Here is a 24,995-nt window from a genome sequence, read left to right as displayed (position 1 = left end):
GAAGCATTGGACAGACAGACTTATTTTGTTGATCCCGAGGGAAATTGGGTTTCGTTACAGCCGCACCAACCAAGATTAGTGAAGGAATATAGCAATATAAAACCATAAATAATTAAATAATAATGAGTTAATCATGCCAAGTGGAAATAAGTCCAGGACCAGCCTATTGCCTCAGGGTGTCTGACACTCCGAGGGAGGAGTTGTAAAGTTTGATGGCCACAGGCAGGAATGACTTCCTATGACGCTCAGTGTTACATCTTGGTGGAATGAGTCTCGGGCTGAATATACTCCTGTATCTAACCAGTACATTATGGAGTGGATGGGAGACATTGTCCAAGATGGCATGCAACTTGGACAGCATCCTCTTTTCAGACACCACCGTCAGAGAGTCCAGTTCCACCCCCACAACATCACTGGCCTTACGAATGAGTTTGTTGATTCTGTTGGTGTCTGCTACCCTCAGCCTGTTGCCCCAGCACACAACAGCAAACATGATAGCACTGGCCACCACAGACTCCTAGAACATCCTCAGCATCGTCCGGCAGATGTTAAAGGACCTCAGTCTCCTCAGGAAGTAGAGACGGCTCTGACCCTTCTTGTAGAACAGCCTCAGTGTTCTTTAACCAGTCCTGTTTATTGTCCATTCGTATCTCTGGGTATTTGTAATCCTCCACCATGTCCACACTGACCCCTTGGATGGAAACAGGAAGGGTACAGAGGAGATTTACCAGGATGCTGCCTGGTTTAGAGAGTATGGATTATGATCAGAGATTAAGGGAGCTAGGGCTTTACTCATTGGAGAGGAGGAGGATGAGAGGAGACATGATAGAGGTGTACAAGATATTAAGAGGAATAGACAGAGTGGACAGCCAGCGCCTCTTCCCCAGGGCACCACTGCTCAGTACAAGAGGACATGGCTTTAAGGTGAGGGGAGGGAAGTTCAAGGGGGATATCAGAGGAAGGTTTTTCACTCAGAGAGAGGTTGGTGCGTGGAATGCACTGCCTGAGTCAGTGGTGGAGGCGGATACACTAGTGAAGTTTAAGAGACTACTAGACAGGTATATGGAGGAATTTAAGGTGGAGGGTTATATGGGAGGCAGGGTTTGAGGGTTGGCACAACATTTTGGGCCGAAGGGCCTGTACTGTGCTGTACTATTCTATGTTCTAAGTGTCAGTAGGTTGTGGCCTCGGGAGAGTGCATGCTGGCGCGTTTTGGGAAGTTAAACCAGAGCAGGGCCCTACCAGAACAGTAGGACTCTGGGGAGTGCTGTACAGAGATACAGCCTTCCGCCCCAACAAACCATGCTGGCGTGTTTTGGGAAGTTAAACCAGGGCAGGGCCCTACCAGAACAGTAGGACTCTGGGGAGTGCTGTACAGAGATACAGCCTTCCACCCCAACAAACCATGCTGGCGCGTTTTGGGAAGTTAAACCAGGGCAGGGCCCTACCAGAACAGTAGGACTCTGGGGAGTGCTGTACAGAGATACAGCCTTCCGCCCCAACAAACCATGCTGGCGCGTTTTGGGAAGTTAAACCAGGGCAGGGCCCTACCAGAACAGTAGGACTCTGGGGAGTGCTGTATTAGAGATACAGCCTTCCACCACAACAAACCATGCTGGCGCGTTTTGGGAAGTTAAACCAGGGCAGGGCTCTACCAGAACAGTAGGACTCTGGGGAGTGCCATATGGAGATACAGCCTTCCACCCCAACAAACCATGCTGGCGCGTTTTGGGAAGTTAAACCAGGGCAGGGCCCTACCAGAACAGTAGGACTCTGGGGAGTGCTGTACAGAGATACAGCCTTCCGCCCCAACAAACCATGCTGGCGCGTTTTGGGAAGTTAAACCAGGGCAGGGCCCTACCAGAACAGTAGGACTCTGGGGAGTGCTGTATTAGAGATACAGCCTTCCACCACAACAAACCATGCTGGCGCGTTTTGGGAAGTTAAACCAGGGCAGGGCCCTACCAGAACAGTAGGACTCTGGGGAGTGCTGTATTAGAGATACAGCCTTCCACCACAACAAACCATGCTGGCGCGTTTTGGGAAGTTAAACCAGGGCAGGGCCCTACCAGAACAGTAGGACTCTGGGGAGTGCTGTATTAGAGATACAGCCTTCCACCACAACAAACCATGCTGGCGCGTTTTGGGAAGTTAAACCAGGGCAGGGCCCTACCAGAACAGTAGGACTCTGGGGAGTGCTGTATTAGAGATACAGCCTTCCACCACAACAAACCATGCTGGCGCGTTTTGGGAAGTTAAACCAGGGCAGGGCTCTACCAGAACAGTAGGACTCTGGGGAGTGCTGTATAGAGATACAGCCTTCCACCCCAACAAACCATGCTGGCCAGCAGCCCACTTATTTGACCTGAGCTTCATCATAATAATGCTGAGCCTTTATAAGACTAGTCAGCGTGTACTTGGAGTATTATCAAGTTATGGGCCCCTTATCTCAGAAAGGATGTGTTGTCATTGGAGAGATGGGTGGAGGGGCAGGTAGTGCCGAGGAAGCAATGCGATGGACACGGACAGATTGGAAGAATGGGCGGCAGGTGGAATACAGAGTTGGGAAATGTGCACTCAAACATTCTGGTGAAAGGATCAATAGTGCAGACTGTATTCTAAATGGGGAGAAGGGTCAAACACCGGAGGTGCAGAGGGACGAAGGAGACTCCCAGAAGGTTAACGTACAGGTTGAGTGTGGTACAGAAGGCAAGTGGAATGTTGGCATTTACCAAGTCAAGTCAAGACACTTTTTATTGTCATTTCGACCGTAACTGCTGGTGCAGTACACAGTAAAAATGAGACAACGTTTTTCAGGACCATGGTGTTACATAACACAGTACAAAAACTAGACTGAACTATGTAAAAAAACAACTCAGAAAAAAACTACACTAGACTACAGACCTACCCAGGACTGCATAAAGTGCACAAAACAGTGCAGGCATTACAATAAATAATAAACAGGACAATAGGGCAGTAAGGTGTCAGTCCAGGCTCTGGGGATTGAGGAGTCTGATGGCTTGGGGGAAGAAACTGTTACAGAGTCTGGTCGTGAGAGCCCGAATGCTTTGGAGCCTTTTCCCAGACGGCAGGGGGGAGAAGAGTTTGTATGAGGGGTGCGTGGGGTCCTTCATAATGCTGTTTGCTTTGCGGATGCGGTGTGTAGTGTAAACACTAAGTACACTGCAGATGCTGTGGTCAAATCAAAAGGTACAAAAATGCTGGATGAACTCAGCAGGTCAGGCAGCATCCGTTGAAAGAAGCAGTCAACATTTCGGGTTGAGACCCTTCGTCACGACTCATTTCGCCCTGATGAAGGGTCTCAACCCAAAACGTTGACTGCTTCTTTCAACAGATGCTGCTCGACCTGAGTTCATCCAGCTTTTTTGTAAATCAGCGTGTAGTGTGAATGTCCGTGATGGTGGGAAGAGAGACCCCGATGATCTTTTCAGCTGACCACCATCTGCTGCAGGGTCTTGCAATCTAAGACGGTGCAATTTCCGAACCGGGCAGTGATGCAGCTGCTCAGGATGCTCTCAATACAACCCCTGTAGAATGTGATGAGGATGGGGGGTGGGAGATGGGCTTTCCTCAGCCTTCGCAGAAAGTAGAGACGCTGCTGGGCTTTATATCAAGGGGAATAGAATATAAAAGCAAGGAGATAGTGCTGAGTCTTTATAAGATACTAGTCAGAAGCACTTGGAGTATTGTCAACAGTTTTGGGCCCCATATCCCAGAAAGGATGTTTTGTCATTGGAGAGAGTCCAGAGGAGGTTCACGAGGATGATTCTGGGAGTGAAGGGGTTAACCTTTGAGGAGCGTTGGGCAGCTTTGGGCCTGAACTCACTGGAATTTAGAAAAATGCGGGAGGATCTCATTGAAACCCACTGAATGTTGAAAGGACCAGATATGGGGGATGTGGAGAGGATGTTTCCTATGGTGGGGGTATCCAGGGCTGGGGGGCACAGCCTCAAAATTAAGGGGCTACTCCTTGCAACAGAGGTGAGGAGGAATATTTTTTAGCCAGCAAGTAGCGAATCTGTGGGAGGCTCTGCCACAGACTCTGGAGGCCAAGTCCGTAGATATATTCTGTTTCCTAATCGGTCAGGGGGATATGGTGAGACGGCAGGTGTACGGGGGGGAGGGGGGGTTGAGTGGGATCTGGGATGTTGAAATGGCAGAGCAGACTCGATGGGCTGAATGGCCTAATTCTGCTCCTGTGTCTTCTGGTCTTCATCACGGGGCAATTTACAATGACCGATTAACCTACTAGCCGGGCCGTTGATTAGAGTGTGGGAGGAAACCGGAGCACCTGGAGGGAACCCACGCTCTCACGGGAGGGAGCATCCAAACCCCTTACAGAGAGCTGTAACAGGGTTGTGTTAACCGCGGCGCCCTCTGAGTGGAGGCCCAGGGGTAGGGGTACTTCACTGCCCCGAAAGTGGCAGCACAGGTGGACGGGCGACGAAGGTGTCTGGTGTTTAGGCCGCTGAGTACGGTAGAGCGGTAGGAGACCTTGCGGAGGGTGTTGTGTGCAGTCCTGCTCTCCGGGCGACAGGAAGGATATGATTAAACTGGAAAGCGGGCAGGAAGGATGTTGACGCACGGAAGCTGCTGGAATCGAGAGTCGCGCAGTCTTCCCCAGGCACTCAGCAGGCTGAGCAGAGGACGAGGAATCCTCCAGCCTCCCCCACAGATGCCGCTCGACCTGCCGTCCCTCCAGCAGGTTGAGTGTCAATCACGAGGAGAGGCTGTGGCTGGGCTGGGACTGTATCCCCTGGAGCTAAGGAGGCTGAGGGATCGTGCGATGGACGCGGGCCAGTGTGTGCGTGAGAAGGTTGGAGGTGGTGGTGGGTAGGTTGCCCACACACGGCGAGCTGACGAGGAGACAGCGTCCATGCCACGGGTTAGCAGGCCACAGGCAGGTCAATTCCCACCCCTGATGGTGCACATTACAGAGACTCTTGCTTTTCGTTCTCTAATCCGTCCCCGCCCTTTCTGACTCTTCCCCTGGAGGGGACCAAGCCCAGTGCCTGAGAAGCTCTGCAGCTGTGAAAAGAAAATCGTGACTGGAGCGTTACCCATTAACTCTCTCTGCACCCCACCCCACCGGACAGGTAGGGGCTGAGGCCTCAGTGCCACTCCCACGGAGAAAGTTCCCAGGATCGGGCCTGGTAAATCACTGGCACGGCATAGTACAGCATTTAAAAATCGTACTTGTGGCGGCCTTAAAGCAGAAGGTAGTAAAACTGTCGCGTGTGGGGGTGCGGGGAGAGAGCCTGTAACATTTAAACTAAAGCATTATCCTGTCTTTGGTTGTCTGCCGTATCCAGCGAGGACAGGTCCAGTGACGTGAGCAGCCATCACAAGCTGGGCTCATCCTCGGTTGCCCTTCGCCCTCCACCTTCCTCAAACCGCTGCGGAATCGCCTTCCTGCCGTCACATCTCACTGTCGATCTCTCCAGTGCAGTGGCTTCATTTCACCAGCGTACGCCGTGAAACTTGCTAACTTTACAGCAGCAGTACAAGGAAATACTTGATAGATAAATACAGAGAAAAAGAACTGAGTTACATCAGCAAACAAGGGGAAATCTGCAGGTGCTGGCAGTCCACGCAACACACACAAAAAGCTGGGGGAGCTGAGCAGGCCAGGCGGCGTCTACGGAAACGAGTACGGTCGAAGTTTCAGGCCGTTTGCTGCCTGTCCTGCTGAGTCCCTCTAGCATTTTCTGTGTGCTGCTCGAGTTCCTTCACTTGTCTACGTCTATTCAATAGTAAATTTTAAATAAGTTGAGCAAAAACAGAAGCAATATATACTTTTTAAAAAGTGAGGTTTTGGGCAAGGGTTCAATGCTCATTTAGGAATCCGATAGCAGAGGGGAAGAAGCTGTTCCTGAATGGCTGTGAGTGTGCCTTCAGGCTTCTGTATAGTAGGGGAAATGAGGGCTATGGGAAAAAAATGCTGCCTGGCCTGCTGAGTTCCACCAGCTTGAATTTCCAGCATCGGCAGATTTCCTCCTGTTTGCTATGAGGAAAAGGCGCTAGGTGGAGATGAGGGCATGGCCAAATCAGCCATGGTCTTACTGAATGTCGAAACAGGCTCGACGGGCCAGACTCCTGCTCCTGTTTCTCACGTTCTGTACCTCCTTCCTGACGGTGACAGTGAGAAGAGGGCATGTCCTGGGTGGTGGGGGTCCTTAATGACGGACACTGAGGCACCGCTCCCTGACGATGTCTCGGATACTGCGGAGGTTGGTGCCCGTGATGGAGCCGACTAATCTTATAACTTTCTGCAACTTATTTCCATCCTTTGCACCCCCCACCCACCAATACCAGACGGTGATGCTGCTCTCCATGTAGAAGTTTTCAAGTGTTTTCGGTGACAAATCAAAACTCCTCAAACTCCTAATAAAGTATAGCCACTGTCTTGCCTTCTTTAAGACTACATTAATGTGTTGGGACCAGGTTAGATCCTCAGAGATATTGACACCCAGGCACTTGAAGCTGCTCACTCTGACCCTTCTGTGAGGATTGGACATGCTAGGACAGGCATGACCCTATAAGGCCTGCTGAAGGCCCTCACCTGGTTCAGACTGACTGCCGAAACAGCTAATTTCATGAAGTACTGTAGGTCAGTGATTCTGACTCTGAAATTAATAATCTGAAGGATTTGTGGCAGGTAGATGTGGAAAGGTATTTGAACCTCACCACTGGTAAAACTGGTCTGAAGTCGCAATTCCGAGCCCGCCGGAACCCTTCTGCCTTCTGTTGAAGCCTGCTTTGAGAAGCGCGTGAAAAATGTGAAAGGGGGCAAATGAGGGTGAGTGGTGGGGCGGTTCCCTCTCGCTCCTGGGGTACTGAAAATCTCTCTTTGTTTCCCGGCGCACGGCCGATAGGAAGAAGAGAAAGCAGAGTAGAGAGCCAGCCGGAGGACCCGCTGCCCCGAGACAGGCCGTCTCCCCAATGTAGACGAGGAGGTCTGACACTTCCCTGGGTCGGCTCGGAAACCGACGGACAGAAACTGATCGAGTTCAAAGGAAGAACTGGGCAGACGGACCTGCGGAGGGGCTTGGGCACACTGCCTTTACTTCCCGCGGCAGCCAGAGGTGCGGGGCCTGTCGGGGGCCCCCAGCTTCCCGTAGGAGGTGGTCTCAGCACTCGTTTGGCACCCAGCTCAGAGGCCTGCACCCTCCGAGAGGGGCTCCCCTGCCCCACCCCCCCCACCCCTGCTTGATGGATGTTGGCTGATTGGTCTCGAGAGGAATACAGACGAAGCTAATCGGCAAAGAGGACAGAGGTGGGGGGGGGGGGGCGGGGGTGCACAGTGACGCTGTCTACCCTACTCCACTGAGGCGTCCCACCCCAAACCAGGAGTGAGTGAGCTCCACAGCTGCCTCCGCGCCTGGATCTCCGCCTGCGGACCGCCGAGAGGATTCATCAAGTGGTGTTAAAACGGTTTTACTCTCCACGGCCAGCAATTTTCCTCACCAGATCCCTGATATCTTTCTCCCACGTTCCCCCTTCCCGGTTCCTTTTCCAAAAAAAAACCCTCCTTTTGCTCATTTGAGTTAACTCATCCCCACCCTCCTGCCCAAAGCTCACTGCCACCTCTGCAGTTCCCGGTCCGGATCTGAGAGCCGCTGATGTAAATAGCCCGTGTAATAACCTACACTTCGATTCCACCCCGCTCAGGCCCCGCAGACTACTTAATCACCTCGGGTTTGACCGCGTCCTATCCAGGACAGCTGAGCCGAGATCAATCGTACAATTTCCACCACTCTTTCTCCCTCCCGCTTATCGAAACGGAACAGGGTCCTGCTCCAAACCCAGCAGCTGTCCGTCTTGGGGACACCCTCCTTCGTTGCATCTCCTTCTCTCTCTGCCCCCGCCTTTGGAGGCCTTGACGCCGCTCCCCGCCCCATCACACCTCCCCTCTCACCCAGGAGCGACTCTTCCCTCCCTCCCTTCCCTCCTCCCTTCCCTCCTCCCCACCCCCCCGTTTCCCGCCTGCACTGGGACCCTGCTATGCTGCTGAGGGAGCCGGGAGCCAGAGCAATATGCCATCGGGAACGGAGGGGAGCTTCAAACCCAGCAAGTACATCCCGGTGTCGGCCGCCGCCACCTTCCTCGTGGGCTCCACGTCTCTCTTCTTCGTCTTCCCGTGAGTACAGCCTGCTTCTTCTTCCCGGCCCGGTTGTGGAGGGGGGTGGACGGTGTCGTGCTGCGGAGCAGTTCGTCAGCGCTGGTAGTGACACAAGTGTCTGATCGGCCAATCGTGTGGCAGCAGCTCGGTGCAGAAAAGCCCGCAGGCACGGGTGAGAGGTTCAGTGGTCAAAGATCAGAACGGGGACTTTGTTCCGTGCCAGGCAGGGTGGTTCGGGCATCTGAGAAACTGCTGTTCCCCCGGGATAGTCACACATACAACAGAGCATAGTGACAAACATCCAGCGAGCGGCCATAGTAACTCAACCAACCACACGTTACCATTCAGAATTGGCTTGCCTGCTGAAAGCAGAGGGTCATAGTGGAGGGAGTACATTCGGATTGGAGGGTTGTGACTGGTGGTGTCCCATAAGGATCTGTTCTGGGACCTCTATTTCTCGTGACTTTGTTATTAACAACCTGGATGTAGGGGTAAAAGGGTGAGTTGGCAAGTTTGCAGACGGCACAAAGGTTGGTGGTGATGTAGATAGTGTAGAGGATTGTCGAAGGTTGCACAGAGACATTGATGGGATGCTGAAGTGGGCTGAGAAGTGGCAGATGCAGTTCAACCCGGAGAAGTGTGAGGTGGTACACTTTGGAAGGACAAACTCCAAGGCAGAGTACAAAGTAAATGGCAGGATACTTGGTAGTGTGGAGGAGCAGAGAGAGCTGGGGGTACGTGTCCACAGATCCCTGAAAGTTGCCTCACAGGTAGATAGGGTAGTTAAGAAATCTTATGGGGTGTTAGCTTTCATAAGTCGAGGGATAGAGTTTAAGAGTCGCGAGGTAATGATGCAGCTCTATAAAACTCTGGTTCGGCCACACTTGGAGTACTGTGTCCAGTTCTGGTCGCCTCACTATAGGAAGGATGTGGAAGCATTGGAAAGGGTACTGAGGAGATTTACCAGGATTTTGCCTGGTTTAGAGAGTGTGGATTATGATCAGAGATTAAGGGAGCCAGGGCTTTACTCATTGGAGAGGAGGAGGATGAGAGGAGACATGATAGAGGTGTACAAGATATTAAGAGGAATAGATAGAGTGGACAGCCAGCGCCTCTTCCCCAGGGCACCACTGCTCAGTACAAGAGGACATGGCTTTAAGGTACGGGGAGGGAAGTTCAAGGGGGATATTAGAGGAAGGTTTTTCGCTCAGAGAGTGGTTGGTGCGTGGAATGCACTGCCTGAGTCAGTAGTGGAGGCAGATACACGAGTGAAGTTTAAGAGACTACTAGACAGGTATATGGAGGAATTTAAGGTTGGGGGTTATATGAGAGGCAGGGTTTAAGGGTCAGCACAACATTATGGGCTGAAGGGCCTGTACTGTGCTGTACTATTCTATGTTACAACAGCGGTGCGCAGAAGAGCTTCTCTGAAAGCAGAGCGATAATGTCGGTGATATCGACAGGCCAGAGCAGCAGGAGACCACAGACATACACTCAGCGGCCACTCCATTAGGTACAGGAGGTGTCTGATAAAGTGGCCACGGAGTGTGCCGAAACCTCCTGCAGCATCGGTCTCCCCCTCCCCTCCTACACTCCACTTTCCTTCACCCGTCTCTGTACGGGCCCAGATTAGGGAACAGTGTGAGTGAGCTGGAGAGGGGGACATGAGGAATTAATGAGCATGAAACAGCCCACCATGTGCTGATGCCCAGTGAATCTAATTCCTCCTGCCGGCACAGCGTCCAGTCCCCTCCATTCTCCGCACATCAGAGCACCTCCACTACCGTCCCTGCAGTGCGCCGAGTTTTATTGGAGTACCCGGGGCTTTATCGAACTGTAACGTTGAGCTCAATCCCCTGACTAATGCAGTCAACGCCCTCTTAACGACCCTGTCAACCTGTGCGGCCACTCTGAGGGATCTATGGACATGGACCCCAGCGTCCCTCTCTTCCTCCACACTGACCTTCGAAGGTGAATCACTCCACACTTTTCTGGTTGAACTCCATCTGCGAGTCTCTTCAATGTCCCCCGTGTCAGTCTCAACCACCCCTCTGGCAGTGCGTTCTCGACATGACCCGCTCTTTGTTTAAAGAGAAAACCCACCTCTGACACCTCCCCTCACCTTACGCAAGATGTTGACTGATGTTGGTCGTTGCAGCTTTGTGTCGTCTCTATCTTTGCTTTTCATAATCTCATACCAAGTCTGCGTGTCAGTACTTAGAAGTAACACAGAAAGCAGAATAAGGTGTCACAGCTAGAAAGGGCAGTGCAAAGTTTTAATGGGGTAGGTCACGCGGCCAAGAGCTGCCACCTTATCGTAGAAGGGGACCAATCAATAGTCATATAACAAAGAGCGTTTACAAGGATGCTGCCTGGACTTGAGGTCGCAGTTACAAGGAGAAGTTGAACAAGTTAGGACTTCATTCCCTGGAGTGTGGGAGAATGAGAGGAGATATGATAGAGGCATACAAAATTATGAGGACAGATAGGGTCAGTTCAATCAGGCTTTTCCCACTAAGCAGCTTACACAAAATGTAGAGACCCTTTTTCAGGACCGGGAAGGAAGGGGAACGAGCTGTTTGAGGCAGAGACCCATCTTCAGGACCGGGAAGGAAGGGGAACGAGCTGTTTGAGGCAGAGACCCTTCTTCAGGACCGGGAAGGAAGGGGAACGAGCTGTTTGAGGCAGAGACCCTTCTTCAGGACCGGGAAGGAAGGGGAACGAGCTGTTTGAGGCAGAGACCCTTTTTCAGGACCGGGAAGGAAGGGGAACGAGCTGTTTGAGGCAGAGACCCTTTTTCAGGACCGGGAAGGAAGGGGAACGAGCTGTTTGAGGCAGAGACCCTTTTTCAGGACCGGGAAGGAAGGGGAACGAGCTGTTTGAGGCAGACCCTTCTTCAGGACCGGGAAGGAAGGGGAACGAGCTGTTTGAGGCAGAGACCCATCTTCAGGACCGGGAAGGAAGGGGAACGAGCTGTTTGAGGCAGAGACCCATCTTCAGGACCGGGAGGGAAGGGGAGAAACATTTCCAGTGAGGTTGAGTGAGGAGAGAGCTAGAGGTCATGGGGTAATGGGTGAGAGGTTGAAATGTTGAAGGGAGATGGCCTTCATTCAGAAGGTGGTGAGAGTGTGGAACAAGCTGCCGGCTGAAGTGGTGGGTGTGGGTTGAAATTCAACGTTGAAGCGAAGTTTGGATGAGTACGTGGATGGGAGGGGTTGGTCCGGGAGCAGATCGACGGGACTGAGCACACGAACAGTTTGGCAAGGAGCAGAAGGCCTGAATGCCAGTTGTTGAGGTATAAGATCGGTTTCAGTGGAATCGCCGCTCTCCTCGAGCCCCAGGGTACGTGCTTTCAGCATTTTGTATCCCCGCCCAACTAGAGAGGGGAGAAGTGAGGAAGAGGGTCCTGGATTACGTTGGCTTCTTTGTCTGGAAATCAGTGCACAACACAGAGGTGGGGTCAGGGATTCAGAAAATGTTACTGACCTGCAAGGCATAAAAAATTACTACAAGTTACGATGAATGTAAGGAATAGTGAGGTCGTGCTGGTGGGTTCAAGGAGAGACCTCTTCCTGAATTGCTGAGTGTGAGTCTTCAGGCTCGCTGCCTCCTCCCTGATGGTAACAACATCCCGGATGGAGCATGTCCACAGTTCCTCGCCTCCCGGGAGAGGCCGAGTTCCTCCTGCAGTTCACAGCAGTGACGGAGAAGATCAGGGCCGCCAACAGAGAGATCGGTCCACCCTCTGGGCAGACGGGAGGTGGCACGTGTGCTAACGCAGAACCTGTTGGTTCTGTGGCTGATGTGAGAGGTTACAGAGATCAGCGGGATGGCAGGGGTGGGGAGCTAACAGGCACGTGGAGGATATAAGCGAATTACACACGAGGGTTGAGATGGAAGGGTGTTGGGGAGGGAGGGGGTGACGGAGACGGGGAGGGGTGTTGGGGAGGGAGGGGGTGACGGAGACGGGGAGGGGTGTAGGGGAGGGAGGGGGTGACGGAGCGGGGATGGGTGTAGGAGAGGGAGGGGGTGACAGACAGGGAGGTGTAGGGGAGGGAGGGGGTGACGGAGACGGGGATGGGTGTAGGGGAGGGAGGGGTGACGGAGACGGGGGGTGTAGGGGAGGGAGGGGATGACGGAGACGGGGAGGGGTGTAGGGGAGGGAGGGGGTGACGGAGACAGGGGGGTGTAGGGGAGGGAGCGGGTGACGGAGACAGGGAGGTGTGTGGGGGAGTGAGGGGGTGACGCAGGCGGGGGGTGTAGGGGAGGGAGGGGGTGATGGAGACGTGGGGGTGTAGGGGAGGGAGGGGGTGACGGAGACGGGGGGTGTAGGGGAGGGAGCGGGTGACGGAGACAGGGAGGTGTGTGGGGGAGGGAGGGGGTGACGGAGACGGGGAGGGAGGGGTGACGGAGACGTGGGGTGTGGAGGAGGGAGGGGGTGACGGAGACGGGGAGGGAGGGGTGACGGAGACGTGGGGTGTGGGGGAGGGAGGGGGTGACGGAGACGTGGGGTGTGGGGGAGGGAGGGGGTGACGGAGACGTGGGGTGTGGGGGAGGGAGGGGGTGACGGAGACGGGGAGGAGTGTTAGGGAGGGAGGGGGTGACGGAGACGGGGAGGGGTGTAGGGGAGGGAGGGGGTGACGGAGACAGGGAGGAGTGTGGGTAAGGGAGGGGGTGACGGAGACGGGGAGGGGTGTGGGGGAGAGAGGGGGTGACGGAGACGGGGAGGGGTGTGGGGGAGGGAGCGGGTGACGGAGACGGGGAGGGGTGTAGGGGAGGGAGGGGGTGATGGAGACGGGGAGGGGTGTGGGGGAGGGAGGGGGTGACGTAGACGGGGAGGAGTGTGGGTGAGGGAGGGGTGATGGAGACGTGGGGGTGTAGGGGAGGGAGGGGGTGACTGAGATTGGGAGGGAGGGAGGGGAGGGAGGGGGTGATGGAGACGGGGAGGGGTGACGGAGACGGGGAGGGGTGTAGGGGAGGGAGGGGGTGACTGAGACGGGGAGGGGTGTAGGGGAGGGAGGGGGTGACGGAGACGGGGAGGGGTGTGGGGGAGGGAGCGGGTGACGGAGACGGGGAGGGGTGTGGGGGAGGGAGCGGGTGACGGAGACGGGGAGGGGTGTGGGGGAGGGAGTGGTGACGTAGACGGGGAGGAGTGTGGGTGAGGGAGGGGTGATGGAGACGTGGGGGTGTAGGGGAGGGAGGGGGTGACTGAGACAGGGAGGAAGGGGAGGGAGGGGGTGATGGAGACAGGGAGGGGTGACGGAGACGGGGAGGGGTGTAGGGGAGGGAGGGGGTGACTGAGACGGGGAGGGAGGGAGGGCTGTAGGGGAGGGAAGAGGTGACGGACACAGGGAGAGAGGAGGTGTGGGAATACTCCTGGTGTGACACTCAGTACCGGGAACCATGCACAGTAAAAGTCCCAGTGTGACATACAGAAACGAGAAGCCTACTGGTCTCCTGCTGTTGCGTGCAGAGAGCAAACAGTTCCTGGTGTTAAAAAACGGTGCGATGCTTGGTAGCTCCAGCTAATCATCTTGTCTTCTCAGTGTGAAGCACACATCTGCCCAACACCTCATAAATCCATCACTACCCTGCTCTTGGCAGTCGAATGCAGACAAAGATGGAACAAAATGTTCGATTCCCACTGTTCGTCCTCCTGTTGGCTGTCCTTGCTGTTGTTTTGTGCTCGTCGAGATCAGCACTGAACTCCTCAGGGAGCAGGAAGCTTTCCATTCAGAGCTGCTGCCTGCTTGTTCAAGCGATCGGTGTAGTCTGGGTTAGCTCTCTCTGACGATTTCACCCTCACTTTATCCCCAGTTCTAGACACAGTGTGGAGCTCCCTCTACATCACCCCCACAGTGTCCCCCCACTTTATCCCCAGTGTGGGCACCGAGCGCTCCCGGGTCACGGGTCAGACACGGTGTGGAGCTCCCTCTACATCACCCCCACAGTGTGTCCCCCCACTTTATCCCCAGTGTGGGCACCGAGCACTCCCAGGACACGGGTCAGACATGGTGTGGAGCTCCCTCTACATCACCCCCACAGTGTGTCCCCCACTTTATCCCCAGTGTGGGCACCGAGCGCTCCCGGGTCACGGATCAGACACGGTGTGGAGCTCCCTCTACATCACCCCCACAGTGTGTCCCCCACTTTATCCCCAGTGTGGACACCGAGTGCTCCCGGGACACGGGTCAGACATGGTGTGGAGCTCCCTCTACATCACCCCCACAGTGTCCCCCCACTTTATCCCCAATGTGGGCACCGAGCGCTCCCGGCTCACGGGTCAGACACGGTGTGGAGCTCCCTCTACGTCACCCCCCACAGTGTGTCCCCCCACTTTATCCCCAGTGTGGGCACCGAGCACTCCCGGGACACGGGTCAGACATGGTGTGGAGCTCCCTCTACGTCACCCCCACAGTGTGTCCCCCCACTTTATCCCCAGTGTGGACACCGAACGCTCCCGGGTCACGGGTCAGACACGGTGTGGAGCTCCCTCTACATCACCCCCATAGTCTGTCCCCACACTTTATCCCCAGTGTGTCCCCCGCACTTTATCCCCAGTGTGTCCCCCCACTTTATCCCCAGCGCTCCCGGGACACGGGTCAGACACGGTGTGGAGCTCCCTCTTTATCCCCAGTGTCCCCCCCGCACTTTATCCCCAGTGTGTCCCCCCACTTTATCCCCAGCGCTCCCGGGACACAGGTCAGACACGGTGTGGAGCTCCCTCTACATCACCCCCACAGTGTCCCCCCCACTTTATCCCCAGTGTGGACACCGAGCACTCCCGGGACACGGGTCAGACACGGTGCGGAGCTCCCTCTACATCACCCCCACAGTGTGTCCCCCCCACTTTATCCCCAGTGTGGGTACCGAGCACTCCCGGGACACGGGTCAGACACGGTGTGGAGCTCCCTCTACTTCACCCCCACAGTGTGTCCCCCCACTTTATCCCCAGTGTGGACACCGAGCGCTCCTGGGACACGGGTCAGACACGGTGTGGAGCTCCCTCTACATCACCCCCACAGTGTGTCCCCCACTTTATCCCCAGTGTGGACACCGAGTGCTCCAGGGACACGGGTCAGACACGGTGTGGAGCTCCCTTTACATCACCCCCACAGTGTTCCCCCCCCCCCACTTTATCCCCAGAGTGGACGCCGAGCGCTCCCGGGACACGGGTCAGACATGGTGTGGAGCTCCCTCTACATCACCCCCACAGTGTGTCCCCCCACTTTGTCTCCAGTGTGGGCACCGAGCGCTCCCGGGACACGGGTCAGACACGGTGTGAAGCTCCCTCTACATCACCCCCACAGTGTCCCCCCCCACTTTATTCCCAGTGTGGGCACCGAGTGCTCCCGGGACACGGGTCAGACACGGTGTGGAGCTCCCTCTACATCACCCCCACAGTGTCCCCCCACTTTATCCCCAGTGTGGGCACCGAGTGCTCCCGGGACACGGGTCAGACACGGTGTGGAGCTCCCTCTACATCACCCCCACAGTGTATCCCCCCACTTTATCCCCAGTGTGTCCCCCGCACTTTATCCCCAGTGTGTCCCCCCACTTTATCCCCAGCGCTCCCGGGACACGGGTCAGACACGGTGTGGAGCTCCCTCTTTATCCCCAGTGTCCCCCCCGCACTTTATCCCCAGTGTGTCCCCCCACTTTATCCCCAGCGCTCCCGGGACACAGGTCAGACACGGTGTGGAGCTCCCTCTACATCACCCCCACAGTGTCCCCCCCACTTTATCCCCAGTGTGGACACCGAGCACTCCCGGGACACGGGTCAGACACGGTGCGGAGCTCCCTCTACATCACCCCCACAGTGTGTCCCCCCCACTTTATCCCCAGTGTGGGTACCGAGCACTCCCGGGACACGGGTCAGACACGGTGTGGAGCTCCCTCTACTTCACCCCCACAGTGTGTCCCCCCACTTTATCCCCAGTGTGGACACCGAGCGCTCCTGGGACACGGGTCAGACACGGTGTGGAGCTCCCTCTACATCACCCCCACAGTGTGTCCCCCCCCTTTATCCCCAATGTGGGCACCGAGCGCTCCCGGGACACGGGTCAGACACGGTGTGGAGCTCCCTCTACATCACCCCCACAGTGTGTCCCCCCACTTTATCCCCAGTGTGGGCACCGAGCGCTCCCGGGACACGGGTCAGACACGGTGTGGAGCTCCCTCTACATCACCCCCACAGTGTGTCCCCCCACTTTATCCCCAGTGTGGGCACCGAGTGCTCCCGGGACACGGGTCAGACACGGTGTGGAGCTCCCTCTACATCACCCCCACAGTGTCCCCCCACTTTATCCCCAGTGTGGACACCGAGCGCTCCTGGGACACGGGTCAGACACGGTGTGGAGCTCCCTCTACATCACCCCCACAGTGTGTCCCCCAACTTTATCCCCAGTGTGGGCACCGAGTGCTCCCGGGACACGGGTCAGACACGGTGTGGAGCTCCCTCTACATGACCACCACAGTGTGTCCCCCCTCTTTATCCCCAGTGTGGGCACCGAGTGCTCCCGGGACACGGGTCAGACACGGTGTGGAGCTCCCTCTACATCACCCCCACAGTGTGTCCCCCACTTTATCCCCAGTGTGGGCACCGAGCGCTCCCGGCTCACGGGTCAGACACGGTGTGGAGCTCCCTCTACGTCACCCCCACAGTGTGTCCCCCCACTTTATCCCCAGTGTGGGCACCGAGCACTCCCGGGACACGGGTCAGACATGGTGTGGAGCTCCCTCTACATCACCCCCACAGTGTGTCCCCCACTTTATCCCCAGTGTGGGCACCGAGCGCTCCCGGGTCACGGACCAGACACGGTGTGGAGCTCCCTCTACATCACCCCCACAGTGTGTCCCCCACTTTATCCCCAGTGTGGACACCGAGTGCTCCCGGGACACGAGTCAGACACGGTGTGGAGCTCCCTCTACATCACCCCCACAGTGTGTCCCCCACTTTATCCCCAGTGTGGACACCGAGTGCTCCCGGGACACGGGTCAGACATGGTGTGGAGCTCCCTCTACATCACCCCCACAGTGTCCCCCCACTTTATCCCCAATGTGGGCACCGAGCGCTCCCGGCTCACGGGTCAGACACGGTGTGGAGCACCCTCTACGTCACCCCCACAGTGTGTCCCCCCACTTTATCCCCAGTGTGGACACCGAACGCTCCCGGGTCACGGGTCAGACACGGTGTGGAGCTCCCTCTACATCACCCCCACAGTCTGTCCCCACACTTTATCCCCAGTGTGGGCACCGAGTGCTCCAGGGACACGGGTCAGACACTGTGTGGAGCTCCCTCTACATCACCCCCACAGTGTGTCCCCCCACTTTATCCCCAGTTTGGACACCGAGCGCTCCCGGGACACGGGTCAGACACGGTGTGGAGCTCCCTCTACATCACCCCCACAGTGTGTCCCCCCACTTTATCCCCAGTGTGGACACCGAGCGCTCCCGGGACACGGGTCAGACACGGTGTGGAGCTCCCTCTACATCACCCCCACAGTGTGTCCCCCCACTTTACCCCAGTGTGGACACCGAGCGCTCCCGGGACACGGGTCAGACACGGTGTGGATCTCACTCTACATCACCCCCACAGTGTGTCCCCCCACTTTATCCCCAGTGTGGGCACCGAGCGCTCCCGGGACACGGGTCAGACACGGTGTGGAGCTCCCTCTACATCACCCCCACAGTGTCTCCCCCATCTTTATCCCCAGTGTGGACACCGAGCGCTCCCGGGACACGGGTGAGACACGTTGTGGAGCTCCCTCTACATCACCCCCACAGTGTGTCCCCCCACTTTATCCCCAGAGTGGACACCGAGTGCTCCCGGGACACGGGTCAGACACGGTGTGGATCTCACTCTACATCACCCCCACAGTGTGTCCCCCCACTTTATCCCCAGTGTGGGCACCGAACGCTCCCGGGACACGGGTCAGACACGGTGTGGAGCTCCCTCTACATCACCCCCCCAGTGTGTCCCCCACTTTATCCCCAGTGTGGGCACCGAGCGCTCCCGGGACACGGGTCAGACACGGTGTGGAGCTCCCTCTACATCACCCCCACAGTGTCTCCCCCATCTTTATCCCCAGTGTGGACACCGAGCGCTCCCGGGACACGGGTGAGACACGTTGTGGAGCTCCCTCTACATCACCCCCACAGTGTCCCCCCCACTTTATCCCCAGTGTGGACACCGATCGCTCCCGGGACACGGGTCAGACATTGTGTGGAGCTCCCTCTGCCTCTGTTCCTGAATATCCACTGCTGTTAATTGTTCCCCATGGTATGTCAATGAAGTTTGCGATCTGATGCCCCCTCTGTCCAATCTCACTGAGGTGGTGACTGAGTGATTCTGCCACTGCTCAGTTGGTGTTGTCCGCCTGCTAATTTATCCCGGGTCTCCCGATTAGCCTCACAGATGCTGCCCTACTTCTTTGGATTAATCACACCAGCAGTTGCCAGGGATGAGATTACCGGGCTGCTAATCCCTCATTCTCAGCCCAGATTGAGGGCGGCAGGAGGGACAGAGCAGGGGTTGAAGGGGAAGGACATTCAGTGTGGGGGTGTTGGACAGTCCCACAGCGGTGGGTGTAGCAAGTGGGGTGAGCAGAGTGTGATGGTTTGGTCTTCCCTCCTCTACGCTTCCCTCGTCCTCCTGCCCTGTTCCCCAGCCTGGTCTACGCCCCCCTCGTCCTCTTGCCCTGTTTCCCAGCCTGATGTATGCCCCCCTCGTCCTCTTGCCCTGTTCCCCAGCCTGATGTAGGCCCTCCTCGTCCTCTTGCCCTGTTCCCCAGCCTGATGTAGGCCTTCCTCGTCCTCTTGCCCTGTTCCCCAGCCTGATGTAGGCCCTCCTCGTCCTCTTGCCCTGTTCCCCAGCCTGATGTAGGCCTTCCTCGTCCTCTTGCCCTGTTCCTCAGCCTGATGTTGGCCCCCCTCGTCCTCTTGCCCTGTTCCCCAGCCTGATGTAGGCCCCCCTCATCGTCCTGCCCTGTTCCTCAGCCTGATGTAGGCCCCCCTCGTCCTCTTGCCCTGTTCCTCAGCCTGATGTAGGCCCCCCTTGTCCTCTTGCCCTGTTCCCCACCCTGATGTAGGCCCCCCTCGTCCTCTTGCCCTGTTCCCCAGCCTGATGTATACCCCCTCGTCCTCTTGCCCTGTTCCCCAGCCTGGTCTTCGCCCCCCCCTCGTCCTCTTGCCCTGTTCCTCAGCCTGATGTAGGCCCCCCTTGTCCTCTTGCCCTGTTCCCCACCCTGATGTAGGCCCCCCTCGTCCTCTTGCCCTGTTCCCCAGCCTGATGTATACCCCCTCGTCCTCTTGCCCTGTTCCCCAGCCTGGTCTTCGCCCCCCCCTCATCCTCCTGCCCTGTTCCCCAGCCTGGTCTTCGCCCCCCTCGTCCTCCTGCCCTGTTCCTCAGCCTGATGTTGGCCCCCCTCGTCCTCTTGCCCTGTTCCCCAGCCTGATGTAGGCCCCCCTCGTCCTCTTGCCCTGTTCCCCAGCCTGATGTTGGCCCCCCTCGTCCTCCTGCCCTGTTCCCCAGCCTGATGTAAGCCCCCCTCATCCTCCTGCCCTGTTCCCCAGCCTGATGTAAGCCCCCCTCGTCCTCCTACCCTGTTCCCCAGCCTGATGTAGGCCCTCCTCGTCCTCTTGCCCTGTTCCCCAGCCTGATGTAAGCCCCCCTTGTCCTCCTGCCCTGTTCCCCAGCCTGATGTAGGCCCTCCTCGTCCTCTTGCCCTGTTCCCCAGCCTGATGTAAGCCCCCCTTGTCCTCTTGCCCTGTTCCCCAGCCTGATGTAGGCCCTCCTCGTCCTCTTGCCCTGTTCCCCAGCCTGATGTAAGCCCCCCTTGTCCTCCTGCCCTGTTCCCCAGCCTGATGTAGGCCCTCCTCACCCTCTTGCCCTGTTCCCCAGCCTGATGTAGACCCCCTCGTCCTCCTGCCCTGTTCCTCAGCCTGATGTAGGCCCTCCTCGCCCTCTTGCCCTGTTCCCCAGCCTGATGTAGACCCCCTTGTCCTCCTGCCCTGTTCCCCAGCCTGATGTAGGCCCTCCTCGTCCTCTTGCCCTGTTCCCCAGCCTGATGTAGACCCCCTCGTCCTCCTGCCCTGTTCCCCAGCCTGATGTTGGCCCCCCTCGTCCTCCTGCCCTGTTCCCCAGCCTGATGTAGACCCCCTCGTCCTCCTGCCCTGTTCCCCAGCCTGATGTAGACCCCCTCGTCCTCCTGCCCTGTTCCCCAGCCTGATGTTGGCCCCCCTCGTCCTCTTGCCCTGTTCCCCAGCCTGATGTAGGCCCCCCTCGTCCTCTTGCCCTGTTCCCCAGCCTGATGTTGGCCCCCCTCATCCTCCTGCCCTGTTCCCCAGCCTGATGTAGACCCCCTCATCCTCCTGCCCTGTTCCCCAGCCTGATGTAAGCCCCCCTCGTCCTCCTACCCTGTTCCCCAGCCTGATGTAGGCCCTCCTCGTCCTCTTGCCCTGTTCCCCAGCCTGATGTAAGCCCCCCTTGTCCTCCTGCCCTGTTCCCCAGCCTGATGTAAGCCCCCCTCGTCCTCCTGCCCTGTTCCCCAGCCTGATGTAGGCCCTCCTCGTCCTCTTGCCCTGTTCCCCAGCCTGATGTAGACCCCCTCGTCCTCCTACCCTGTTCCTCAGCCTGATGTAGGCCCCCCTCGTTCTTTGTTATGCAACAAGAATGTGGAGTTACAAGCAAGTGGCCTTTCATGCCAGTACTCCCTCCCACGTTGACAGTGTTTCCCGTCTGAGCTCTGTCATCTTCCCTGCTGAACCCCACCCTTCCTGTAACCCTCCCAGTGCGGCCTGACTTCCTGACTCCTGTACTCACTCCCTGGTCCGATAGAGACACCTAGCCTGTCTGAGTTAGTCTTTGTCTTGTGAGCCTGCCTGTTTCTCCCGTAGTCGAGGCTGGTAATTTTCTTCTAGATGTCAGATATTCACAGAGTATTCAAGACGAGGTATGGAGAAGTCTGAGAGATTTACTCAGCAAGTTTTTCCCCCCCGCAGAGAGCGGTGGGGGCTTGGGCTCTGCTGTGGGGGGTCATGGTAGAAGCATTCAGGAGGCTGTTAGACAGACACATGGACAGGCAGGGCAAAGCCCAAGCACCAGTACCATTCAGCAAGGAGTCTGTGGACCCCAGCTGTATCACCTGACCACCTACACCGTCCACAATGTCACCGATCTTTGTGTTGTTTGCAAACATTTTCACCAACCTATGGGGTAGTTTTAACAAAAAACTGCCCACGTAAAATGTTTCCCTCTCACTTTAAGCCTCTGTCCTGCGTTATTTGGCGTATCTACCCTTTTGGGGGGGGGGGGGGAACTCAGACTGTTTTCCCCTCATAATCACGTAAACCTCTAACGGGTCCCCCGGCAGGCTCCACCCCTCCAGAGAAAATGACCCAATCTACCTAACCAACACACAGAAAATGCTGGAGGAACTCAGCAGGCCGGGCAGCATCCATGGAAAAGAGTAAATAGTGGACATTTCGGGCCAAGACCTTTTGGCAGAGCTCTTTTCCCATAGGTCCAGAAGTTCCTCTGGGATTCTGTGTGTCTTGCTCGGATTTCCAGTGTCTGCAGATTTTCTCTTGTTTGTGCCCAAAGCTACCGAAGCTCTCTTTATTGCTTTAATCCGGGCACCATCCCCGTGAACCTGTCCTGCACTCTCTCCAAAGCCTTTACAGCGTACGGGGGTGCCCAGCCCAGGGTCCACAGACCCTTTGCTGTCATGGTATTGGTCCTTGGCTTTAAGAAAGTTGGGAACCTCTGCTCAACACCCTTCCTGTAACAGGGCACAGCTGCAAATGAGGTCTGTCTGGTGTTTTATGCCACTGCAGTACAGAGAAGATTGAGCAGAAATTTAGCTATTTCAAGTTCCTTGGTGTCAATCTCTCCTGCAGCCAAACCTGGGCACAACATATTGATTCAGCTATAAAGAAGACAAGATTATGGCTATATCTCGTTTGGAGTTTGACGAGATTTGGTATGCCAACTAGGATACTCAAAAACTAGGATACTAAATACTCAAAAAGTGTACAGTGGAGAGCCTTCTGACTGGCTGATGTGTGGGGAGCAGGGTGGTGACTGTTGCTCAGGATTGGAGGAAGTTGCAGAAAATTTGTAAAATTAGTCGGCTCACAGGTCCCAGCCTTCACAGTATCCAAGACATCATCAAGGAGCGGTGCCTCAGGAAGGCAGTGTCCGTCATTGAGGACCCCCACCACCCAGGACATGCCCCCTTCTCACTGTTACCGTCGGGAAGGAGGTACAGGAGCCTGAAGGCACACACTCAGTGATTCAGGAACAGCTTCTTCCCCTCCGCCGTCCGGTTCCTCAATGGACATCACACGTACATACACATAGGAACTCAGTGTTTTATTAATCATGTATTGCATTTCATGACACAAGCCGGCAATAATAAATCTGATCCTGTAATTCCTGGGACAAGAGGGTTGTCCCACAACGAAAGCTGAGGAAATTGACTCCATGTTCCATCCTCCCTGGAATCTGGGAGAGTGAGGGCTGATCGGACTGAGGCATGGCGGGTCCAGTGGGGTGTGGTGACAGGATAGACATTCGTACCGTTGGGAGAGTTGCGAATAACGAGAATGAGGGGTGTGGGTCCTTCGTTTCCCTGACACAGGATCTGGACCAGCTGTGAAAATGGGCTGAAAGGTGGCAGTTGGAGTTTAACGTGGACAAGCATGAGGTGTTGCACTTCAGGAGTGTGGAAGAACAGGCGTCCAGGAATACAAATATTGAGTACAGGAGTTGTGTAAGATGTGTGTAAAACCAAATTTGTGGTATTGTGTGTGCATATATAGATATGTGTGTGTGTGTCTGATTTCACAATGTATCGTGGGCATTAAGCAACACATACTTGTACTGGAAAAGAAGGAATGCGTAGTTAAATTTAAAAAAGATTCAAAAACTTTATTGTCATTCTAACCGTACATCAGCTCTGCAGGGCAGAATGAGACAGCGTTTCCCAGGAGCAGTGCAATCATAACATAACAAACGCAACACTAAATAATAAAAATAACAATAAATAGTAAAACACAACAGCTGCATGTCAGTTAAAAACAAGTTATAAGTGTCCAGTGCAAATTAAAAGTGTCCAAAGCAGAGTCAGGTGGAGCAGCTATTTAGCAGTCTGACTGCCTGAGAGAGGAAGCTGTTTAGTAGCCTTGTGGTTTTAGTTTTTTTTTTCTTTTTCAATCTTTTTATTGAGTTTCATATAAATATTAAAAAAACATAACATAATAAAGAATAGGTTATGAATACAATAGACTTGAAATTACATTAATAATAAGATAATAATATCCTATTAAACATCAACAAAAAAAAGTACATTGATCAATCAAGTCTATATAAATATATATGAAAAAAAACAAAAATAATCGTCAAAAGAAAAAGAAAAAAAATTTGAAAATATATAAAAGAGAATATATGTTGAAAAAAAAACACTGAACTAAACTAACATGGGCAATAATAACAGTTTATATGTATATGATAGTGTCAAAGAACTCCGGAACTCCATACCTGAACAAGAATAAGCAGAGAGAAGGTCTGGAAAAGGCCATGTGGTTTTAGTTTTGATGCTCCTGTAACGTTTACCTGATGGCAAACAGTTCATGGAGAGGGTGTGAGGGGTCTTTAATGATGTACCGGGTCTTCTGGAGGCATTGACTCTGAAAGAGGTCTTGGACAGAAGTTAGGGAGACCCCAATAACCTTCTCTGCTCCCCGAACCACCCTCTGCAAGGCTTTTCTGTCGGCAGCACTGCAGCTGGAGTACCAGGTTGTGATGCAAAAGGTCAGCACACTCTCAACCTCTCCTCTGTAGAATGTAGTTAAGATGCTAGTGGGGAGTGATGCTTGTTTAAGCTTCCTCAGAAAGTGCAATCTCTGCTGGGCTCATGTCACAATCCCAGTGGTGTTCCTGGACCAGGTGAGATTGTCCGAAATCTGCACCCCAAGGAACTTGATGTTTTCCACTCTCTCCACTGTGGAGCTGCTGATGCTGAGGGGTGTGCGCTCAGGCTGAGACCGTCTGAAATCAACGATCAGCCTCCTTGGTTTAGGTGACATTAAGAATCAAGTTGTTGTCACTGCACCAGCTCTCCAGGTGTTTAACCTCCTCCCTGTACATTGTTTCATCATTTTTGCTGACGAGCCCCACCACTGTGGTATCATCAGCAAATTTAATGATCAGGTTCCCCTTGAATCTGGCTGCAGTCATGTGTTAGCAGTGTAAACAGCGGTGGGCTGAGCACATAGCCTTGTGGGGATCCAGTGCTCAGTGTGATGGAGTCAGAGATGTCCCTGCCAACACGGACTGACTGTGGTCTCGCTGTCAAGAAATCCAGAATCCAGCGACACATGGCAGTGTTAAGGCCAAGCAGCCACAGTTTCTCCACGAGTCTCTGTGGGATGATGGTATTGAACGCTGAACAGAAATCAATGTACAGGATTCTGGCATAAGTGTCTTTATTGTCCAAGTGAGAGAGAACTGTGTGCAGTGTGGTGGATATTGCGTCCTCCGTAGAGCGATTTGGACGATAAGGAAACTGTAGAGGATCCAGCGGTGAGGGGAGGCTGGCTGTGATTTGAGGCTTGACAAGCCGTTCGAAACATTTCATCACTATGGGGGTCATGGCGACGGGACGCTAATCATTCAGACCGTCTACGACTGATTTCTTTGCTACAGGGATGATTGTGGAGGATATTGCAAAAACAGAAATATTTTTTAAAAGCATGAGGTAGTGTTCTTGAGTTCAATGTCCATTTCGGAATCGGGTGGCAGAAGCTGTTTCTGAAGCCTTCAGGCTTCTGTACCTCCTGAGAAGAGGGC

The 24,995-nt window shown here is 55.1% G+C and overlaps 1 protein-coding gene across 1 annotated transcript in view; it reads left to right on the top strand.

Annotated features, from left to right (window-relative positions):
• The window catches only part of LOC132387554 (palmitoyltransferase ZDHHC5-like), a 79,950-nt gene that overhangs the window by 12,116 nt on the left and 42,839 nt on the right, over nucleotides 1-24,995 (top strand). Inside the window, exon 2 of the mRNA XM_059959933.1 lies at nucleotides 6,897-8,161. Within this exon, the coding sequence (XP_059815916.1) occupies nucleotides 8,058-8,161 (104 nt within the window). The 5' untranslated portion in view covers nucleotides 6,897-8,057. The remainder of the gene's footprint in view (nucleotides 1-6,896; nucleotides 8,162-24,995) is intronic.

This window comes from Hypanus sabinus, unplaced genomic scaffold (assembly GCF_030144855.1).
Source record: "Hypanus sabinus isolate sHypSab1 unplaced genomic scaffold, sHypSab1.hap1 scaffold_198, whole genome shotgun sequence".
Classification (NCBI taxonomy): Eukaryota; Metazoa; Chordata; class Chondrichthyes; order Myliobatiformes; family Dasyatidae; genus Hypanus; species Hypanus sabinus.
The sequence above is the reverse complement of the archived record's forward strand: the minus strand, read 5'-3'. Positions and strand labels throughout refer to the sequence as shown.